Source organism: Megascapheus bottae, chromosome 22, assembly GCF_031878675.1.
Source record: "Megascapheus bottae isolate mThoBot1 chromosome 22, mThoBot2.hap1, whole genome shotgun sequence".
NCBI lineage: Eukaryota > Metazoa > Chordata > Mammalia > Rodentia > Geomyidae > Megascapheus > Megascapheus bottae.
Window position 1 is genome coordinate 2,258,112 of NC_143530.1, and position 22,254 is coordinate 2,280,365.

The 22,254-nt window shown below is 50.0% G+C and overlaps 1 protein-coding gene and 1 long non-coding RNA gene across 4 annotated transcripts in view; one reads left to right on the forward strand and one right to left on the reverse strand.

The window, feature by feature from the left end:
• Positions 1–15,077: 15,077 nt before the first annotated feature.
• On the forward strand, positions 15,078–17,991 carry Klhl31 (kelch like family member 31). The gene is made up of 2 exons (XM_090355286.1): positions 15,078–16,249; positions 17,259–17,991. The coding sequence occupies exons 1-2, from the start codon at positions 15,078–15,080 to the stop codon at positions 17,989–17,991; spliced, it is 1,905 nt and encodes a 634-aa protein (XP_090211412.1).
• A 1,987-nt stretch (positions 17,992–19,978) lies between these two features.
• Positions 19,979–22,254, reverse strand: part of LOC150047559 (uncharacterized) — a 54,993-nt gene continuing 52,717 nt past the window's right edge. For all 3 annotated transcript variants that reach the window (XR_016539274.1, XR_016539275.1, XR_016539271.1), the window contains one exon: positions 19,979–20,719. This is a non-coding gene — a long non-coding RNA (uncharacterized LOC150047559). The remainder of the gene's footprint in view (positions 20,720–22,254) is intronic.

Here is a 22,254-nt window from a genome sequence, read left to right on the forward strand (position 1 = left end):
TCCCATCTCCCTGCCAAAACTTAGGATGGGAAGACGCTGTTCCTGAAGACACAACCTCTTTCTGGAGAGGAGTTCATGATAAAGATGACTGCAGACCTTTGAAAAAATGACTCCAAACTTCTTCTACAAAACATCAAAAGAAATCCAAGGAACAAGCAGGGAGGCTAAGTTTTTCTGGGCCTTCACAAGGTAACGCCTGTCTTTACAGCTCTGCAGCATGGCTACCACCAGGGGGCAGACCAGGCCGCTCTGGAGAGGGACTGAACTCTAATACCCTATTTTGTCTCCCTGTGTAAAACCGCCCTCTAGGCAGAAATGCCAGTGAGTGCATGGAATAAATTGCACGGACACGGAATGTCACTGGAAAGAGACTAAGATATTTCCTGTAGGTCACCAGTGGCTCACACCTGTAATCCTAGCTACTTAGAAGACAGAGATCTAACGATCATGGTTCAAAGCCAGGCTGCACAAGAAATTCCATGAGACTTATCTCCAATAAATGACACAGAAAAAGCCAGAAGTAGGACTGTGGCTCAAGTGGTAAGGTGCTACACTTGAGCAAAAGAAGCTCAGGGACAGCACCTAGGCCGAGTTCAAGCTTCAGGACTGGTACAAGAAAAAAAATCAATCCTTCCCATGAACTGGAGATATGTGTATGGTTATAAACACAAGCATCAATCAGATATTTCCCTCTATAGGCTTACAATCTGGGTGAGAGTCACATTTAAAAATAAAAATCCAGGGGCCAGGAATTCGGCCTAGTGGTAGAAAGCTTGCCTAGCATGCATGAAGACCCGGGCTCGATTCCTCGATACCACATACATAGCAAAAAGCCAGAAGTGGTGCTGAGGCTCAAGTGGTAGAGTGCTAGCCTTGAAAAAGTCCAAGGACAGTGCTCAAGCCCTGAGCCCAAGCCCAGGACTGGCCTCCCCCCACAAAAAAAACCAACCAAGAATAAAATTAACCCTCAAAAATAAACTGCTTTCCTGTATGCCAACAATGAGAGGAGCAAGGTAGAAATCAGGAAAGCAACTCCTTTTGCAATAGCCGCAAAGAAAATAAAGTACTTAGGAATTAACTAAGAATGTAAAGGACCCATATGATGAAATTAAAGCAGAACTGAGGAAGTAGAAAAACCGAGCCCGGGCTCCCTCTGCCTCCAGGTTTAGAACTGGCCAACAGGACAGGGCAAGAGAAAAAGAAGTCCTCCAAGCCAGTTCAGGTTCAGTTATTAGGGGAGGGGGGGCGGGGAGGACAAATCTAAGGGAAGAGAGCTCATTTTAGCAGTTATAAATAAAAATTACTTTTAATGACATCAAATAAAATTGCAGACAGGAAATAGGGAATTTCTTTACACAGTGAACAGAGCCTGGGCACTGTCCCTGAGCTCCTCTGCTCCAGGGTTGGCACTCTAACACTTAGGCCACATCTCCACTTCTAGCTTCTTGGTAATTACCTGGAGATAAGATTTTACTACCTGAAATCCTCAGATTTCAGTCTCATGAACAGCCAGATTTCAGTCTTATGGTTGCTCAAACCTGCAATCTAAGCTATTCAGGAAGTTGAGGCCTGGAGGATTGAGGTTTAAAGCAATTTCTGGGTAGAAAAGTCTACAAGACTCCACCTCCAATTAGCCTGCAAAAATCTGTATTAGAGGGATGGCTCAAGTGGTAGAGTGCCAGCTGTGAGAAAAAAAAGTGAGTAAGACCAAAGGCTCTGAATTCAAGTCCCAGTACTGGCACAAAAGAATGAAATTCATTTCCTCCTCACAGGTAGACCAGGGGTTGCTTGCTCTCCTGATGGGTACCGATTCACCCACCCTGCCATCCCCACAGGCCTCCTGGCCCTCCATGGTCTGTCCACAAATTCCACCACCCTTTGAGTGCTGCACCAAAACCAACAGAACCACTCTGTTTTGTCTTAGAAGAATAAAAGTGAAAGGTGAGCCAGGAATTAAAAAGAGAAGACAGTCACCGCCGTGGTTGCTTCATAAGAAATAAAATTTCTGACCCCCAAAGTCCATGGCATGTTACTTTTTTTTTTTTAAGTTCTGGCCTAACATTTCTCAAGGTAACTGTCTCTCTCCCCAGACAGTAAGTCAAGCATGGAGAATAAGGTAGCAGACTGCGTAACCGCAGATTATTCATGTACTTCTTACTCGATGGCTCTAGGGCGGCGCTGTCAATGAGTACCCACTGAACAGCTCTCCCCAGCTCCCGGTGGGCTCTAGCACTTCTACATCCCCTTACCTTGAGCACTGCCGGTCAGTGCTGAAACCCTGTAGCTCGCACACTCGTCTTAGCACTCACCGGAGCTCAGTGCAGTCAAGGCAGATGGAGATGACTCTTCCAAGCGAGCCAGCGATACCTGGTGCTGGGTCTAAGCACGCTCCCTTAGCCTCTCTCTGTGAAGGATTATGCCATTGGGTGAGACCAGGCTCTTAGCTCCTTATCTGTAGTAGCTCAGAAATAACCTGGCGAGGACGTGGTTATCGCTAATGCACAGATGAGACAAGTACAGAAAAGTTCATTCATCTCCATTTCTGATTAGAACAGTTGAAAGTAGGCAGAAGCCATGTTCTTGAACCTCAGGGTTGAGTCTGACGCCCACACTGCCAAGTGTAAATAAGCTTGTGTCCACTCCACGGTGGATGCAGCTGTCCTCGTTCTTGAGAGCAGTGTGACACGCCTGGAAATGCGCTCAGACCACTTTTAAAAGTCAGGCCTGCAAACGTGAAGCTCCCGACCCACCCTCCAGGGCACCCTTCAAAGGAGGCCCACCTGTGACCCACGCCGCCTGCACACATAATCAGCATGCTGTCCATGCCATGCTGCAAAGCCACACTCTTCAAAACAGTTTCCCAGCCAGGCAACCATCTGTGACTGCGAGGCAGCCCTTTAAACAAGGCCTACAGAGACAATTGGTTTCATTGGACTTGTTTAATTCTTAAATGTTGTTAAGGACAGGCCTTTTCATGTTGGAGTCACTTAAGAAAGACATTGATCTAACGACAAGGATTTGTTGCTGGGAGCAGTGAGTGCATCAAGACATGGTTCCCTGGAGAGCTAAGCACTCGCTGACACTGGGTAGTGTCCCTCTTTAACGTTTGCGCCTCTCCCACATTCATACGTTCCGAGAGGATCATGGGAAGCTGATTACAGGCCCCACAAAACAGGCCCTCGGGCCGCGAGTGTGGCGTACTGGTAGAGGTCTTGCCTAGCATGCACAAAGACCCCAGGCTCCATTCCTCAGTACCACATACATAGAAAAAAAGCTGGAAATGGTGCTACGGCTCTAGTGGTACAGCTCTAACCTTGAGAAAGCCCAAGGACAGTGCTCAGGCCTCGAGTTCATGGCCCAGGACTGGCAAAAAAAAAAAAAAAAAATCGGGGCCAAGAGTGTGGCCTAGTGGTAGAGTGCTTGTCTAGCATGCACGAAGACCCGAGTTCCATTCCTTGGTACCACATACATAGAAAAAAGCTGGAAGTGGTGCTGTGGCTCAAGTGGTAGAGCTCTAGCCTCGAGAAAGTCCAAGGACAGTGCTCAGGCCCTGAGCTCAAGCCCAGGACTGGTAAAAAAAGAAGAAGGAGGAGGAGGAGGAAGAGAAAGAGGAGGAGGGGGAGGAGGAGAAGAAGGAGGAGGAGGAGAGGCTTAGTGCCTCTGTGATGGAGACCGACAGTAAGCAAAGAATGCAGAATGTAAGAGAGCGATCCATGCCTTGTATGGAGTCATGCAGGATAACCAGATGAAGACACCTGGATAGGCCAGGAGGACATTCCTCAGGAGATGACTTCAGTGGGGAGGGACTCTCAAGACAGAGGGAATGGGCCGAGGAAGTTATGTGTTTAAGGAAGCAAAAGCAGGCCAGCCTGTCCGGAGCATTGTAGGAGGTGAGGCAGAATGGCCAGGAGGCTCTGGGAGTGGGAGGCAGAGGCCCGTCAGGGAGGCCCCCGTGGCTCCTGGTGAGGGATTTCACTACAGGTTGTGGGCCAAGAAGGAGCCAGAATCACGTAGGTGGCTGCTGAGTCGACCAGGAGCTACTGGAATCGTCCTGGGCGTGAATGTAGCAGATGTGGCTACATGCTGGCCAGTGTTCAGAGAGGGAGTGGAGTGGCCAGGACCCCGCTTGGTCTTAGGACTGAGGAACTGAATGGATTCTGGTGTCATAGGGCTAATATTAGCTGACCTTGTATTACAAGCTTTAAACCCTGCAGCCCTTCCCGTCTTTCCTCTTTGTACCCCTGCTGGTCTCATAAACACTGATTGAAAGAGCTTTATTCCTCCATCTACCATGTGTTGATTGGTTGCCTACCACATTCGAGGTACCATTTTCAAGGAACAGAGTTATCAGTCAATTTTAGTATGGTTAAAGTTGGAGCCTGCTTAATCGGTAATCTGAGCCACTGGTGAAATGAGTTCTTTTTTTAGCACTGGCAGGCCAGTGCAACAAACGAAGCTGCTATAGCTGCATGTCAGCTGTGAGCAAACAGTGATGGCTCTCCATGTGTAATACTCCAGAAATTCACGGGAGATAGACAGGACACAGCTTAGCTCTGCCAGACTTGAGCCAGTCTATCACCTGGGAATTTCACTTGTTAGAGAAGAAAGCCACAGATTTGAAGCCTGCCTGGCACTCTGCCTTGGTGATAGACTCTGCTACCAGCCTCTGGGAAGTGCCTGGCCCCGTGGCCACCTTCGTGAGACACATCCTGAGTATGGTGTCTTTAATTTTCATGTTTAAAAATGAAAACCAGAAGCTGAGATCACCACCGCTAGCCATATCAAGTTATGCTAAAAATGGGCCAAGACCCTCTTCATAAGGCAAACACGAAGCCTGTTCAAGCGGCGGGAATTCTCGGAGAAGCGTCTCTACCACCTCTATCATTGCCCCACCGTCCCTAACATCTCTCTAAGTCCCCACAAACTTGACCGCCTTACTCACACACAAACCCTCCCTTATCTCTGATCTCTTGGGATTATCATTTTAAGATTCTTCAGATAAGCAGGTGCAAAGCCATTCATCAAGATGGATCACAACCTATGGCAAAAGCCTCTCAGAGATTTTGAATGTATTTAGCTGCCACTTGCAGACTCTGTAGATCATTTCCATTTGAGCAGGGATGCCAGCCTAGCGTTTACTCCAAGCTCCTTCCTAGCGCCAATCTCTGTGGAATTGAAGCATCTCAGAAAGTCGTGAACAGCCAGAGGCTGGTGGCTCCCACCTGTCCTCCTAGCTACTCAACGTGGTAGAGCGCTCACTTCGAGCAAAAGAGCTCAGGGACTGTTCCCAGGTCCTGAATTCAAGCTCCATGACCAAGAAAAAGAAGTCTCACGGGCTTTTCTGCCAGGCTAATTTTGAGCGGCAGTCTTCAGATCTCAGCCACCTGAGAAGCTTCATTGCAGGGATGAGTCCCAGGCACCCGGCCAGGAAAACACAGTTTATAATCTTGGGCTGAGGCTGTTCTAAATAATTAAATCAATGAAAAAATGACACATTCAAGTATGTAAAAATGAAACATGAATGAAAAATTGTAAAAACAAACTTGGAAGGTGACACGAGAGCGCATACAACAGAGGAGGATGCATCAATGTAAGAAAAAAAAGACAAATTACAAAATGGCTTAATGGAGCAAGAGTCTAGACAGGCACTCCACCGACCGTGTGGAGAAAATCCCAAGTTTAGCAGAGCTGAGTTCACCTTAGTGCGTGAAAAGTAAGAGCAAGGAGGAGCAAGGAGGCTACCCACAGGGCAGTGTAGAATGGGCACCGCTCTTCCAGAACAACCAACCCTTCCCAAGGTAAGTAAAAAGTGCCTCCGAGGGTCCGGCACACTCGGGCTCTCATTTAAGCCCAGCAGGGATTCCTGCCTGCAGAACTCACTTTGCCCTTTCTTGCCTCCGTTCTGTGGTCTTCCGTGAGTCATTTCTCACACACGCGCTCAGCTCTCCTGCTCTGCGACTTCACTGTTTTCACGTCAGGTATGAGCGTCGTGCACTTGTCCAATCAGTGAGCAATGATTCGCCATCTCCTTTCTGCCAAAAACAGCCTCGCACATTTGAGGTTCACTAGTGAACCCAACAGGTAACTGTCCTTGCCCTCGTGGGACTTGCACTTGAACCAACTGTGGCTCAGAGGCCCAGCAGGGAGATGGGACCCCTGCGTCCTCAGAATTCTTCTGACAACACCTCCAGATGTCGACATGCGCTGTCTACACTGCCAATCTCGTTTTCATTCAAGAAATGGAACAGGCCCCCTTGCTTTAACCAGGACAACCTAGTTTCCTGTCCTAACTACAATCTGCCCTCCAGTTGCTAGGCCAGCTGTCACCTGCCCTCATTCTAGCAACTGCTGAATGTCTGCATATGGTGGGTACTCTTAAATACGGTTTCTGAGTAAAGCATCTCTTAGATTTTCTCTCTTTTTTTTTTTTTGCTGTTGACCATTTGTTCTTCCTGTTGTGTTTCTGCCTCCACCTATGGAAAGGACCGTCTCAGTGCTGCTCTGGTAGAAGCAGAATTGATCATGTACACTCTTGAGGCACTGGGGCCAATAGATGTTTCCAGAAGACCCCTTCCACTGCCATTGCTATGACAGACACTAACAAAAGGCCCGTTTTTACTTGAGTAAAAGGAGCATTTTTATGCTTTTGTGGCTTACCTGCCTCAAGGTACCCGTGCCTGCAGTACAGCGGCATGCGCCTGTAGTCCCAGCTGCTGAGGAGCAGGGCAGGAGGGTCTCTTGAACTCAGGAATTTGGAGCCAAGATGCAAAAACCCAGTCTCTAAAACAAGAGCAAGATCGCCTAAACAAATGAAGGATCTCTTTACCACTGATTCACGATTAAGTAAACTCGTCTGACTTATTTCTGATGCATTTTGTGCTGGAGAGACATGACTAGAAGCCAGGAACTAATCAAAGTAGGTCTCGCTACTGCAAACCCAGCTGGAGATGCAGCAGATGTGGTAACTAGGACAGATGCTGTCTGATGGGTTCACAGGTGTCAGGAAAACCAGAGGTGACACCTAGACTCATGGCTCCTTCCAGTGGGGAAGACATCGGAGACGATCCAGCACAGGCTCCCCATAAGACTGGAGACTCTTCTACCTTGCTCGTCAGCCCAGTTGTGGGCACTGATTAGCTGGAGGGAAGCCGCTTTCATCAGCCGCCCCAGTTCTTATCTGCACTGTGCTTCCTCTTACTTTATTTTCCTGGAGTTTCCACCCATCTGTGGGGCAGGCGACACCGACAGTGACTCCTTTTGCTGCACAACAGCTTCCGGCCCCCGCCCCAGGGGCCTCGCCTCCTTTCCTTAGGTATCCCCAATAGATATCATTTCTGAAGGTTTCTCCCACCCAGCCTATTTTTCCAGAATGCGGGAAAGTTCTCCGCATGCCACGGTGATAAGGAAGGGCTCAACATATCATCTGACGAAGGAGGAATAATTAGAACATTTATTTTCCATGATCTATTTTTCCATTATTGGCGCTGATTATCCTGTTAATGCTTGAAGCACACATCACACTCCTGGTGCCTGTTAAAAAGCTTTGGGTCAGTTGGGACTGTCTGAGTTGTTTTTCTCCCATGAACTGTGGTAAGAGTATATACACTCGTGTGTAGGGACGGTCGGTGTTTATCACTGGATAAATGAGACCTGCTCATTAACTGGCTTTATTAAAGTCATACTGAAGTACTACCGAAAGTCCTGTGTCCTGGTGAACATGTGCTCCTTCTCTAAAGAACTGTCTATTTATAGCCACAGTCTTCTCAAAGGACCTGAGATGACCAGGCTATTACTTTCCTAGACACTAGTTTTTACCAACATCTTCTTCTACCCAAATCCCTGCTTCAAGGAACTAAACCTCTGTGGGGTTTCTTTCTTCAATTACAGGTTGACTTAAAGAGAAAAAAGAAAAGAAGAAAAAAAAAAGGAGAAGAAAGTGGCCAGGTCAAGAAACCCAACCCCTCTCCACCAACCAGAGCTCCGCCCTCCGCCCTGGAGAGCTTGCAGTTGAAGGCCAAAGAGGGAGAGAGGGCTGGCGCCCAGGCCCGCCTGTCCTCTAAAGGCCTGTCAGGTGGCTGCTGGTGGCTCCCGCCCTCCTCCCTCCCTCCCTGTCTCTCCACAGAGGTCTTCCCAGGAGGGGCCGGCGGCTAGGACGTGAGCGCTGAGCAGCCAGGCTGGCCGTCACTTCCCAGGAGGGAGAGGAGCTGGACCACCCTCAGCAGCGGCTGTCGTCTGGATCCTGGGGTGTGTATGGCGCCTGGGGGGGGAAGCGAGCCGGGCTGTCTCAGGGCTCCGGTCCTGAGCAGGGGGTCCCTGGTCTCAAGTTGGGAGGCAGAGAACTGGTTTTGGAATTTGAGAAATGTGGTAAGTCGAGAAACTGACCCAGTCACAGGAAAGCATGGATGGAGCGTCACTTTATAGAATCATTTAATTTCTAACGTTCATTTTAGCCACCCAACCTTATAAGTGTTGCTTCTACCTTGTAGAGAAAAAAAGAAGAGAAAATGTAAGGTTTTGTTCACAAAGCTTTGCGTTCCATCTTTATTTTATATTAGAATCCATTTGTGCATCTGGTGCCTGCTCAGTGATAATGTCATTAGCGTTAACTAAACTGGCAGCATAAAAATCAGACAACTCTTTGACAAGAGAAATAGAATCACTGACAAAATAGAAATCCTTCTGCAAATACCTCAAATTTGTTTTTTGACCAAAAGGTATTTATGAGTACACATAGGGCTGTGGTAGTGCAGGTTTCATGGTAAAAGTCATCTTGAGATGAAATGGGATGGAAACCCCCCCCCCCTTCACTTGGACTTAATTAGAAAGACCAGTGCGGCCAGGCCCGTTTCTATTCCGGGAGGCAGCGCTGACGGCCTCAGACAGATGCAGCCCGTGGAATGTGGCAGGGACAGGGAGCAGGCACAGCTGATTCGCACCCTTGGCAAGAAGACATTTTGGGATCCCAGCTCCTTTGGCTTAGAATGACAGTGACAGTGACAGCTCAGCACATGTGGCTTTTCATTGGCTGTGTACAGCATCTCTCTAGGAGGCACAGTGCAGAGCAGGAGAGGGGGTTCTGAAATCTAAGGTGACACGGTCATTTCTATAACTGCATGACAACTCTTCTTCTTCTTCTTTTCTTTTTCTTCTTCTTCTTCTTCTTCTTCTTCTTCTTCTTCTTCTTCTTCTTCTTCTTCTTCTTCTTCTTCTCCTTCTCTCCCTTCCTCCTCCCCCTCCTCCTCTTCCTCCTCCTCCTTTTTCTTCTTTGCCAGTCCTGGGCTTAAGCTCAGAGCCTGAGCACTGTCCTTGGGTTTTCTCAAGGTTAGAGCTCTATCACTTGAGCCACAGCACCACTTCCAGCTTTTTCCATAGATGTGGTACCAAGGAATGGAGCCCATGTCTTAGTGCCTGCTATGCGAGCACTCTACCACTAGGCCACATTCCCGGCTCTACCCTTTTCTGTAACTACTTCAAAGCACTTCACCAGGGACAGGTGGAGCAGAAAGAGTCCCAGCATTCTTATAGATGAAGGTACAACTGTGTTATCACTTCTTAGCAACACCACCCTCGGTCCAGTGGCTGGACCATGGGCCTTTTAACTTACCCCATGAAAGAAGCCCAGAACTACCCAGAAGCACTTGAGAAACAGGCGAGACAGGCTTCAGGATTCTGCATGGCTCCCTGACCACTCCAAAATCCAGTTCATAGCTGGGATGCAAGATAAAAGACAGACCTACTTTATCTAGCAGTGAAACCACAAATCATCTTTTATTACTGCAGTAAATTTAACTGGAAACCAATCGTGAACATTGACTGGGCTGTAGAAAGCCAACTGGAGGGGAGAACTGAGCTGATGCAGGGCAGACCCGGGCACTCTGGGAGCAGAAGCCAAGTGTGTTCCCAACTCCCTAGTTTTAAAACAGAAAGGGACGCCTCCTTTGTGACAGGTGATCAAACTAGACTCTCAGGCCTATCAAATGGTTAGAGGAGGAACAGGAATATTAAACTCAGTTTTCAGCTGTGCTGTGATCAAAAAAATGTCAAAATCTTAAAAATTCAATCGGCAGTCCTGTTTGCTTTAACAAATACAAAATACTAGGAAAGAGAAATTTTACAAACTTTCACTAACTCCGAAGTATTTTTTTAAAAACTGTACTAGAGGGCTGGGAGTTTGGCCTAGTGGTAGAGTGCTTGCTTAGCATGCATGAAGACCCAGGTTCGATTCCTCAGTACCACATACATAGAAAAGAAAAAGCTGCAAGTGGTAGAGCTCTAGCCTTGAGAAAAAGTCCAAGGAGAGTGCCTTGCCCCATGACTGGCAAAAAAAATTTTTTTTAAATTGCACTGGATCCTTTTATCCTATATTTAGAGAACTGCAGTTAATTTTGTGTATGTTTGGTCAATAAAATTTAGATACAGTATCTGTTCTTTAAGCCAATAGATTGACAGTATTTTTAAACAAAAAATGGTAATTACATATTTCATCTAATCTGAAGACTCATGAGAGTCTTCTTTGAACCTATTTATATTTTTGACTGACCCAATCTTAAAATTTTGTATCTTTCCTTTCCTTAAAAAGACAGAGAAATTCATGGGATTTGTGCATAAAAAAACGTCTTTTGTACTCAAAAAAGTTGGAACTAGAGAGAACTGTTTTGTGTTCTTCATACCCTGAATCTGATATTATAACTCTCAGCTCTGCCTCACTCGAGTCTGTTTTCTCAAACTGGGAAATCCAATTCTGCATCTCCTGCAGGTTTTAACCTCCCCTGGATTAGAGACAGGTGAAGCAGGGCCAGGGTTCCACCTGGGAACAAACCACGCACACATACACACACACACACACACGTGCACACACGCGCACGTGCACACACACAGAGGACACACACATACACAGAGGACAAACACGGACACACACATGCACACACACATACAACACACACACTCACACACACACAGAGGACACACACGGACACACACACATGCACACACACACATACAACACACACGGACACACACACATGCACACACACACATACAACACACACGTGCACACACACACAGAGGACACACACGGACACACACGGGCACACACACACACAGAGGACACACACAGACACACACGAGCACACACGCGCACACACACACACAGAGGACACACACGGACACACACACATGCACACACACGTGCACACGCGCGCACACACACACAGAGGACACACGACACACCTACTTATATGACCATTGACAAGCTGCTTTTTTAGTTTTTCTAAGCCTCAATTCCTTCACATGTAACATAGGCACAATATAACCTCCCCTTTAGGAGTTCTGTAATATTTAAATTTAAAAACAAATGGAAGTAAAGTACACGAGCCAGCGCTCCACAGTCAGCCAGCTGGCGTGGACACGTCCGATCTGCAACCACGTTAGGTAGGGTGGGAGCGCCACTTGATCATGCAGCACAGATTCCCGTGTGGTGACTTACGGTAAAGAATAAGCAATTTGCATCCTTGAGTTGGACTGATGTAAAGGGTGAATATGGCTCCATGCCCAGCACTTGGCGAGCACTGATTGCTGGCTCTGTCATCATGGGCATGGCCCCAGAGCCAGGACCCTAGGTGGGCTGTGGGGACACAACGTGGAAATGCGAACGTGTGGCTCTTCCTACAGGCCTGCAAGGTGGGACAGGGCTGTGGCACCCATAGCCAGCGATGGGGTCTCTGGGCTCCCACCAAGGCATGAAGGCTAGAACCCCTTCTATTACTCTCCCGACTCTTGGCACAGTCTCTTCTCTGACCCAAAAAGGAAGAGCCAGAAGGGGACTGGCAGTGCCTCTAGTAGCCGCTCTCGCCGTGGCACAACCTCAGCTCCTCACTCTGGCATTCTTACTATGGTAGGGCCTGGTGGAAAGCACAGCTACCGGGACTCCCCAGACAGGTCTCCACAGTCTTTCCTCCCTTTGGCCCTAAAGGGAGATACTCATCAGAGCCCCTCTAGGCAGAAAGAGGTGACCAAGCCTGAGTAGTTTTAAAACTCTCCCAGACAACACACAGCTTAGCACAGTGTCCTCAGAGTGAAGATACCTTGAGTAGAGGTCTCCCTTTACCAAGGTCAGGCACCCTTTGCAGCTGGGCTCAGAGCATTAGCTTGACACAAGAAAAAAGAAAACAAGATACATATGCACACACACACACACACACACACACACACACACACACACACACACACACTTTTTTTTTTTTTTTTGCCAGTCCTGGGGACTGAACTCAGGGCCTGAGCACTGTCCTTGGGCTTTCCATAAGACTAGTGCTCTACCACTTGAGCCACAGCACCACTTCCAGCTTTTCTTTGCATGTGGTACCAAGGAATCGAACTCAAGTCTTTGTGCATGCTAGGCAAGCACGCTACCACTAGGCCAAACTCCTGGCCCATATATATACATATGGATATATGGTTGTTGTTTTTTTTGTTTGTTTTTGTTTTTAGTAAAACCTCATTGAACTTTCAGCTGAGTTCGTTGAAAACAGAAAGTGATAACGAGTTATTCCCCGTGTCCAGCGGGCAGGGTGGCTGCTGTGAACGGTGCAGGAAGCCTGTTCTTCCACCTCCCCTGGCTACCCTGTGACTCTCCCTGTTTCTACCCCCGGATGACCAGCCACCATCTGACCCCAGAACACGGTGGAAGTGTCTGTACAAATCACTACATGTTCATCTCTGACCTAGTTCCCCTGTAAAAATTACCTTAATTATTCACTTCCTCTCCAGACACCTTTTATTGGCACATATAATTGGCCTTAAGGCCCAGTACCATGAGTCCAAATGAGTGAGTGAAACGGAATTCAATTATTATTCGTTCCTTCGACATGTCCTCCTAGGCTGCCACTTATAGTTTCTCTCCTCTGAAACCACCCTGTCTTTAACTTAAATATGATGGTTGGCCAAGTTGTAGTAGTAGTAGTTGTTGTTGTAGAGTGTGTGTGTGTGTGTGTGGGAGCGCAGCGTCACAGACTCCAGACTGGACTCCCCAGAAAGTGCCAGTGTGAGGAGTCAGACATCTCACTCAGGAGCCTCTGGGTTTTGATCTGCCAAGCACGAGAGCAGCAGGGCCTCTGCGCAGCAGGGCCCCAAACAGAACACAGCTGCTCTCGTCCATTCCACGGTGCTCCCGATCCAACATCACTCCACAAGGAAGTCCTCTACTTTGCATCCCTAAGTCCTGGCAAATGGAGGCACCATGTTCTGTGCTAACCTGACCTTAACCAGCTGTCCCGAGTTTTCTCAAGTTCCAGCGTGTATGTCAGAACCAGTCTCTGGGCCTCCACTCCAGCACTGTGGCCTGAGTGTATTCTGGGTAGTAGCTAATTGAAATATCCCTACATGCTACCCACAAAACATTTCATTGTTGGGCACAGAAATGCTTTGCTTTCAGTCAGAAGCATCTAGACTACCCATTAAGGTCAGTATCTCCTCCAGATACAAGTGTTTAGATGTGCGTAAATAAAATATTGGCCCTGTGGGCTCTTCCAGAAATGCAAGCAGGGCATTGTCATTCACTGTGCTGTGCTTCTGTGGTGCTCTTGGTATAATTTTTAAGTTTGTCACGACTTCTTTCTAGCACAAATTCTGTTTTTTCACTGTTTCACCAATCCCAGAAAACTGCTACCCTCAGCAGAAGGCTTCTAATAGCTGCTTGCTGTGCAAAATATTTTAAATTTCCCCCAAGTGATTCAACATAGAGACACTCAATAGTCAAGTGCCATGTGAACGCGAAAATGGGGTGGTTTTGTAGTCTATTTATAAATGTGCAAAGTTTGCACATTTGGAAAACTGGATGCAAAATTTTAAGAAAAGGAACATATTCTCTAGTTTAAAGAACTATAAATGTGAATAAGACGATTTGGGCTGGACGGAACAGAGGCAGAGTCTGTGTCCTTCCCCACCAGGGCGCAGGAAGGGGTGAAGGTGGTAGGGAGTGGAGATGTGGAGGCTGTCTTCAGGCCTCAGGGAGGGCCCCGCTGGCTGGTGACGAGGCCCTTGCTCAATGTCAGCAAATGTGTTTCTTAAAATGTGAGAGGTTTGGGGCTGGGATGTGGCTCAGTGGCAAATCACTTGCCTAGCAAGTTCAACAACCTGGGTTCAGTCCCCAGTACCAAAAAAAAAAAAAATAGTATTTAAAATTTTACATGTGGGGTGGGGTGGGGTAGGAAGATGGCCTAGTGGTAGAGTGCTTGCCTAGCATGCATGAAGACCTGGGTTTGATTCTTCCGTACCACATACACGGAAAGAGCTAGAAGTGGTGCTGGGCTCAAGTGCTAGCCTTGGACACAGACAGGCTCAGGGACAGTGCCCAGACCCTGAGTTCAAACTCCAGAACCGGCAAAAAAAAAAAAAAAAGGACCAGAGTTTGGCCTAGTGGTAGAGTGCTTGCTTAGCATGCACGAAGACCCGGGTTCAATTCCTCAGTACCACATACATAGAAAAAGCTGAAAGTGGTGCTGAGGCTCAAGTGGTAGAGCTCTAGCCTTGAGAAAGACCAAGGACAGTGCTCAGGCCCTGAGTTCATGCACCAGGACTGGCAAAAAATTTTAAAAAATGAGAAAATCTACATGAGTTCCTCAATTTTCACATTTTCATCAAGGAAAACCTTCAACATGGTGATAATCCATGTTCCGATGAGAGTTAGACTGTGTCCTTCAAATGATGTTTAAGAACTACTCGATAATTACTGTCCAGTCGAACCTGGATTGTTTCTTTGTGATAAAATAGCTATTTGGCAACTCACCTCTGGGGACAATGCTCATTTTTTTCTCTTCGTGCTTGATGCTGAAGTAAACTGCAAACTGTACATGTAGCTTGAACATTATCTACATTCTTTTGCATGTATTTTGAGAACCAATCTTATGCCATTATGAAATTATTAACTTTAAAATGTTTTTGCAATGTGGGATTTCAAAGTCAAAAAAAAATTCCCAATCTAAACGATGCCATTTTTCTCCTCTCCTCCTCTTTTTTCCTCTTCTCCCCTTCCCTCCCTTTCTTCTCCTCTCTCCTTTTCTAGCAAGCTCTTGCCTGGCAATATGGCCCCCAAAAGGAAGCCTGTCAAAAAGAACAAAACAGACATCAAGGAGACAACCATAATTGTGGAGGAGAGCCCCCTGAGCAAGCTAAGTGCTTTGAATGAGCTTCTGGAGGGAGGCAATGGGCTCAGCTGCATTTCTTCTGAGTTAGCAGATGCTTCTTACGGCCCCAACCTCCTGGAAGGCTTGAGTCAAATGCGACAAGAGAGCTTCCTCTGTGACCTTGTCATCGCTACCAAAACCAAGTCTTTTGATGTTCACAAGTCGGTGATGGCGTCGTGCAGTGAGTACTTCTACAACGTCCTCAAAAAAGACCCATCAGCTCAGAGAGTGGATCTCAACGACGTCTCGCCGCTCGGCCTGGCCACCGTCCTCGGCTACGCCTACTCGGGAAGGCTGAGCCTCTCCCTGTACACCATCGGAAGTGTGGTGTCTGCGGCCGTCCACCTGCAGGTTCACACTCTGGTGCAGATGTGCAGTGACTTCCTCACGCGGGAGATAAACGTGGAGAACTGCATGTACGTCGCCAACGTGGCCGAGACCTACGCCTTGAAAACCGCCAAAGCGGCGGCCCAGAAGTTTATACGGGATAACTTCATTGAATTCGCGGAATCAGACCAGTTCCTGAAACTTACGTTTGAGCAAATAAATGAACTGCTCGTAGATGACGACTTACAGTTGCCTTCTGAGATCGTAGCATTCCAGACTGCAATGAAATGGTTAGAATTTGACCCAAAGAGAATGAAACACGCAGCCGATCTTCTGAGCAGCGTCCGCTTTGGCACCATCTCCGCTCAAGACCTGGTCAGTTATGTCCAGTCTGTGCCGAGAATGATGGAAGACGCGGACTGCCACAAACTTCTTGTGGATGCTATGAACTACCACCTGCTTCCCTATCACCAGAACACGCTGCAGTCGAGGCGGACCCGAATCCGAGGGGGCTGCCAAGTCCTGGTGGCCGTGGGAGGGCGGCCGGACCTTACCGAGAAGTCCCCAAGTAGAGACGTTTTGTATAGAGACCCTGAGAACGGATGGAGCAAGCTGACGGAAATGCCAGCCAAGAGTTTTAATCAGTGTGTGGCCGTGATGGATGGATTTCTTTATGTGGCTGGTGGGGAAGACCAGAATGACGCGAGGAATCAAGCCAAGCATGCGGTCAGCAGTGTTTGCAGGTATTTGGCCTCGAGTGTGGCCCCGGGTTGGGGGGATTACCTTTCCATCATTAGGGTTAATAATGATTACGATGCCACTTTTCAGGGGCGCAGGGTTGTCAGTGACATGCATCCAAACGTATCACACAGTCAACATTTCCGAAGCGTTCGGTGGGCACAGAAGGCATGGTTGTTTTTCTATCATAGATGAAAAACCTGGCACCAAAGAACTCAGACACCCCTAGGAAGCTATTCACATTTCCATTTTCCCCTCTACCCTGACTTTTGAAAGGAATTGGGTACAAACTCAGTTTTTAACAGGAAGTGGTAAAAAAAAAACCCACAAAATTTCTTTCGAGTTGCTGCTGCTGGCAACTGTCTGACTCATAATCAGCAAACAGAATGATTTTGTTAAAACAGTGACAGTTGAAGAATGGCAGAAAACTCATTTTGATATATGCCCCCAAAGAGCAAAAGCATGATAAAATCTTCAAAAAATGGCATTCAAGGGGCCAGGAGTGGTGGAGTGCTTACCTAGCAGGTTCAACTCCTCATAGGAAAAAGCCAGAGCCGTGCTGTGGCTCAGGTGGTAGAGCGCCGGCCTGGAGCGGAGGAGCTCGGGGACAGCGCCCCTGGCAACGCTCGAGGTAGGTTGGTAAACCTACCCATGAGCCCGGGTTCAAGCCCACCACCGACCAGAAGAAAAAAAGGAATTCAAGGCTACATTATGTCCTCTTTTTGTGACCAAAGAAAGCGGGGCTTGCGTGGAGTCAGCGGCGAGGCTGCGGGTGGACCCCGGCCCCCTCCGCCGTCTCCTCCAGCCCGCTCGCCTCTGGCTCTGTTACCCTGCGGGCCTGGCCTGGGCGCCGTCCCCGGGGTCCTCGGAGGTCGGAGTCCCCGGGTCTTTCGTGCCCGGGCTGGCTCTGAACCTCGGGAGGAGCAGGGGTGACATCGGCGGGAGGAGCAGGGGTGACATCGGGGAGGGTGGGAGCGGAAGCCCCGCCCGGCTCACCCCCTCCCTCGCCCTCAGGTACGACCCCCGCTTCAACACCTGGCTCCACCTGAGCAGCATGGCGCAGAAGCGCACGCACTTCAGCCTGAGCGTGCTGGACGGGCGGCTGTACGCCGCGGGCGGCCGCAACGCGCAGGGCGGCCTGGCCTCGCTCGAGTGCTACGTGCCCGCCACCAACCAGTGGCTGCCGCGGGCGCCCATGCGGGCCGCGCGCTGCTGCCACGCCAGCGCCGTGGCTGAGGGCCGCCTGCTGGTCACCGGCGGCTACGTGGACGGCGCCTACTCCAGCTCCGTGTGCGCCTACGACCCGGCGGCCGACGCCTGGCAGGAGCTGCCGGCGCTGGGCGCGCCGCGGGGCTGGCACTGCGCGCTGGCGCTGGGCGGCCGCGTGCTGGTGCTGGGCGGCAGCCGGCTGGGCCCGCGCGGGGAGCGCGTGGACGTGCTGGCCGTGGAGAGCTACAGCCCCGGCGCGCGGCGCTGGAGCCCGGCCGCGCCGCTGCCCACGGGTGCCAGCACGGCGGGCGCCGCGGCGCTGGGCGGCCGCGCCTTCCTGCTGGGCGGCTGGAACGAGGGCGAGAAGCGCTACAAGAAGTGCGTGCAGAGCTTCAGCCCCGAGCTCGACCAGTGGACGGAGGACGACGAGCTGCCCGAGGCCATCGTGGGGCTGTCGGCCTGCAGCCTCGCCATGCCCGGCCGCGCCACGCGCGAGTCCCGGGCCAGCTCGGTGTCCTCGGTGCCGGTCAGCATCTGAGCGGGGCGCGGGGCGGCCGGGCGGAGCTCTCGTCCCCGCCGCCCCCGCCGCCCAGCCCGCGGAGGCCGCAGTTCGCCCGCGCGCCGCCGGGGGCGCCGGAGCCCAGGCCGCGGCGGGGTGGGGGCCGCCCGCCGCCAGCCGCCGCCCCGGCTCCGCCCCTCCGGAACGCAGGCCCCTGCCGGCCGCCCCGGCTCCGCAGCTCCGCACGCCCGCCCGCCCGCCCGGCCGGCCAGGGGAGCCGCGGCGTCTCGCCCCGGGAAAGGCCGTTCTGCCCCACCGAGGAGCTGCCGGGCCTGCGCGGCGCCCTCGCCACGCCCAGTCCCGCCCGGGGACCCTCGGAGCGCTGGGGCGTCACCGCGGGCTGCCCTTCGCGCCTGCCCACGGGCGCCCGCGCCCTCCGCCGCGCCACGCCGCGCCGCGCGGCCCCGTCGTCCGCTCACGATGCTCGGCAAGCGCAGACTCGGGAGCTGCGTCCGTGCGTTCCGGGCCATCGCCGAGTAACGGGAAAGTGCTGCCGTGCGCGCGGCGCGGCGGGGCGGGGCGGGGAGCGCGCTCGGTAAGGTCGGCGCCGCCCCGGGGCTCGCGCGGCCACACACGCGGACAGGAAAACCGACCCTGTGCGGGTACTGGTGTCCCGGGCAAGGACACCCCGGTGACCATCTCCCGAGGATACCAAAGGGCGAGGGCGCTTTATCCCAGCCGTGAGAGGTGTTTCGAGCAGCGTATGCTGTGAGCCACGTTCTGTGTTGCCCCGACCTCGAGGTATTTCGTAGTCAACGTCAATGAGAGGGCACCACCACTGCAAATCAAGAACAAGGCACCGGCAGTGAACAGCGCGGCTTCCTCCCAGGAGCAGAGGAGACCTCGGGCGTGTGCGTCCTGGTCCGCCGGGCCGCCCCGGGGCTCCGCAGGGCGATCCCGTCACCGCGCTCCCTCCACACCGGTCACTCCACACCGGTCAAGCCGCCTGCGCCCAGCCGCCGTCGCTGCAGCAGCAGCAGCAGGGGTGAAACACCTCTCATTTGCAGTCGCTGCAGCAGCAGGGGTGAACACCCTGTCATTTGCAGTCGCTGCAGCAGCAGCAGGGGTGAAACACCTCTCATTTGCAGTCGCTGCAGCAGCAGGGGTGAACACCCTGTCATTTGCAGTCGCTGCAGCAGCAGCAGCAGCAGGGGTAAACACCCTGTCATTTGCAGTCCGTCATCGTGGCCAGCATTCACCAAGTCTACACCGGAGCAGCACCGCCACGTGGTCACTTTGGCATCGCACACACTCAATACAGCTGGAGAGCATGGTGTTAATTGTTAGAGGACAAATGCTAGGTCTTGAAATCACGACAGAACCAATCACCTGTAATATTTTATGACAGAAAGGTGAAGCGATAATGAAACTGGAGGATTCTTCATCAGACAGGCCATTCAAAACCCTGACAGTGGTTTTCCAGGAAGAAAAGCAGAGATCTGTTCGCGCTAGATAAATCACTGGAGGTTACCAGCTGAACTCCACAGTTCCCAGGGCACACTGCTGTCTTCACACGAGGCACGTGAAGACCAGTACAAACACTGGGGATGCTGGGGTTTCTGGTAACGACACATTGCAGGGCGTGTGGAGGGCGGGCGCACAACCGGCAATGTCACCTTTCATGTGAAACTCAAGAAGATTCTTCACTTCCCAACTGAAAACTTGACTCCATTTCCACGATGGATTAAGCCTACTTATACTCCTGGGAGCCAATGGTGCACCTCCTTTTATTTTTCAGAAGGAAAAGGACTTGTTATTTTTTTTTATAATGCCTGAGTCCTATCTATGATTAAGCAAATGTATCCAGAAAAATAGCATGTTACCTGGCAGCTGAAGTAATGGGCCAGAGGCATGATAAGGTCTCCAGGAAGCCACTTTCCCGTAGCTTATCATCCATCTTGACTTTGGATTTTAGGACCAGGTGGCAGTCCCTAGGCCTGAGTTGTTTTCGGTGTACTGGGTCTACTCCCGGTAGATCAGAAAGGGTGCAGATGGCCCAGGCTTGTGTACTGACAGTTGTAGTCAGCTTGGTGGGAGAGGAAATCCTCGGAGGGAACAAGGGAAGTGTATAAGGAATGGAGCTAGGATTCTGGCCATTACAGCGAGTATGTTTTGCAAACATGTAGATAGATGGAGGTTACCCGGAAATAGGTAAGCAAAAAGAAACAAAAGTAATATCATTAATTTACTTTCCCCTTAGTTACAACCAAATGAATTTTATGTCATTTCTAACAAGCTGACCTCTCTTTGATTCACCAATGAATGCATTCCTTGGCACAAGGCAGCATTAAAAGAACTTTTTTTTCAGTATTTATCTTCACCTCAATAAAAAACTAGGGCATACTTTTTCAAACATACTTCCATGGATCATTATTGGAATTGAAGACTAAAAATATTTATTTACCCTATAGCACACTCAGTGGGAAAGACCACTTAACCAACCCCCTTGGGAACTTGAAATAGAACAGCTATCTTGGACACTGTTAATTATCTGGCAAATGTTGGCAAACAATTTCATTATTTAAAACATTCTTGAACTGTAGAAGGAACAACAAAACAAAATGTCTCCAGTGCTATTCTGTCAATGTGTGCTGAAGAGCTCAATCAGAGAGCAATGTGGACAGTTTGGTAGTATTCCTTCTGTGATGACTGGGGTGTAATTTGGGTGCTTGCTTTTGCTTTTTCTGATTTTGTTGCCATTATTCACCTAAATAAAGCAACAACAAAAGGAAATGATAAATACTTGAAAGGGTATTATCCTGCTAGAAGACTTCAAAGAAAAAGGTAAAAATCATGTAAGAGGACTTGCTTTATAACTCAGACAAAAGCCTGCCTCTGGCTCCCCTCAGCCTTGATCATTCAGTAGCCGTAGATTAAGTGGACTTTTCAGTTCCATTTCTACCCTGACAAAGCCCGGCCAGCACAAGCTTCACTGCACCATCAATTGCAGTGAAATAACTTTGGGGAAAACAAAAGCATTTTATGGCATGGAAAGATCTCAAAGCCCTTCCCTTCCCTTCTCTTCCACTTCAGCTTTTTAACTGAAAAAATGACATGTAGCAACCAACCATGTATCTGTGTACTTAACTAACATTTAGTTGCCGCTGGGAAATTCAATATTTCTTAGCTTTCTTTGAGGCCTGTATCCATGTAAAAGGACTAGCCACAAACTCCAGTCCTGAGAACACCAGCCGGGGGCAGCACGCTGAGTTTTCACTCATCTCCCACATGACCCCCAAGGTCATGTGCTGGCTCTCCCCTCACCTTCCCTCCTTCTTCCCCCCCTCCACCTCTTCCCCTTTGTGTCTCTTTCCTCCGCCCTCTCTCTTTCTCTCTCTCAATCATATATGGGCCCATCGGTCCCATCCGTTTGTCATGCTGTACCCACATGTCGAGTTCAGTTGAAAGTCTAGGGCTAGAGGATTTCAAAGCCGCCTCCTGTCTTTCCTCTCCATGCACTCTATTTGTGGAAGGCAGGAAGAGGTCCAGCTCAGGAAAGAGCCGTGCCGTGAAGAAGAAAGCATATCCAGCCTGGATCCTTGCAGACAGCCCCACAGTCCTTTACTTCCTAGACGGTCACAGGTGGGTGAGGGGCCAGCTGTACCCTCTCCACAAAACTCACCTTCCCACCCAGTTTCAAGACAGGTGTGCTCAGTAGGGAATGGGAGGAAGACAGCACTTCCCCCTGTCCCTTCGGGTGGGCACAGGAGCCTCTGGTTCTGAACATGACTATCTCACACCACAGCTTTGCTTAACTTCTTCCAAGAAGAGCCCTTATAAATACAGTCTAAACATCATTCCAATTCTAGCTCTTGATATTCAGTCACAGGTAAAGAGGTGACTAAAATCTTCAAAACACAAAGCCTTTTTGTCATTGTTATTATTTAGCCCAGAAGAGGAAAGTGAGGATGGAAGCAGGCGATATACCTGCTTCATGGCTATATACCTCATGATCTGAGCAGAGGACTCCTGCCTTTTCATCTGGTAAGTTTTTACTCTCAGCTAACACTTGGTTTTCACTACAGGTTACACATGATAGGGCGCTGTCTCCTTCCATCTTGGGGCCATCTCTGCTCCCAGAGAGGAAAATCACACAGGATCTATGTTCATGAGCCAGGTATAGAAGACATTCACATCAGCCCCACCATATCTTCTCAGCCAGAACTAGGTGCACAGCCACAGCGGGAGGGAAGGGAGCTGGGGAACACCTCGGCAGGAGCCAGAAGAAGAGATGCTGTCACA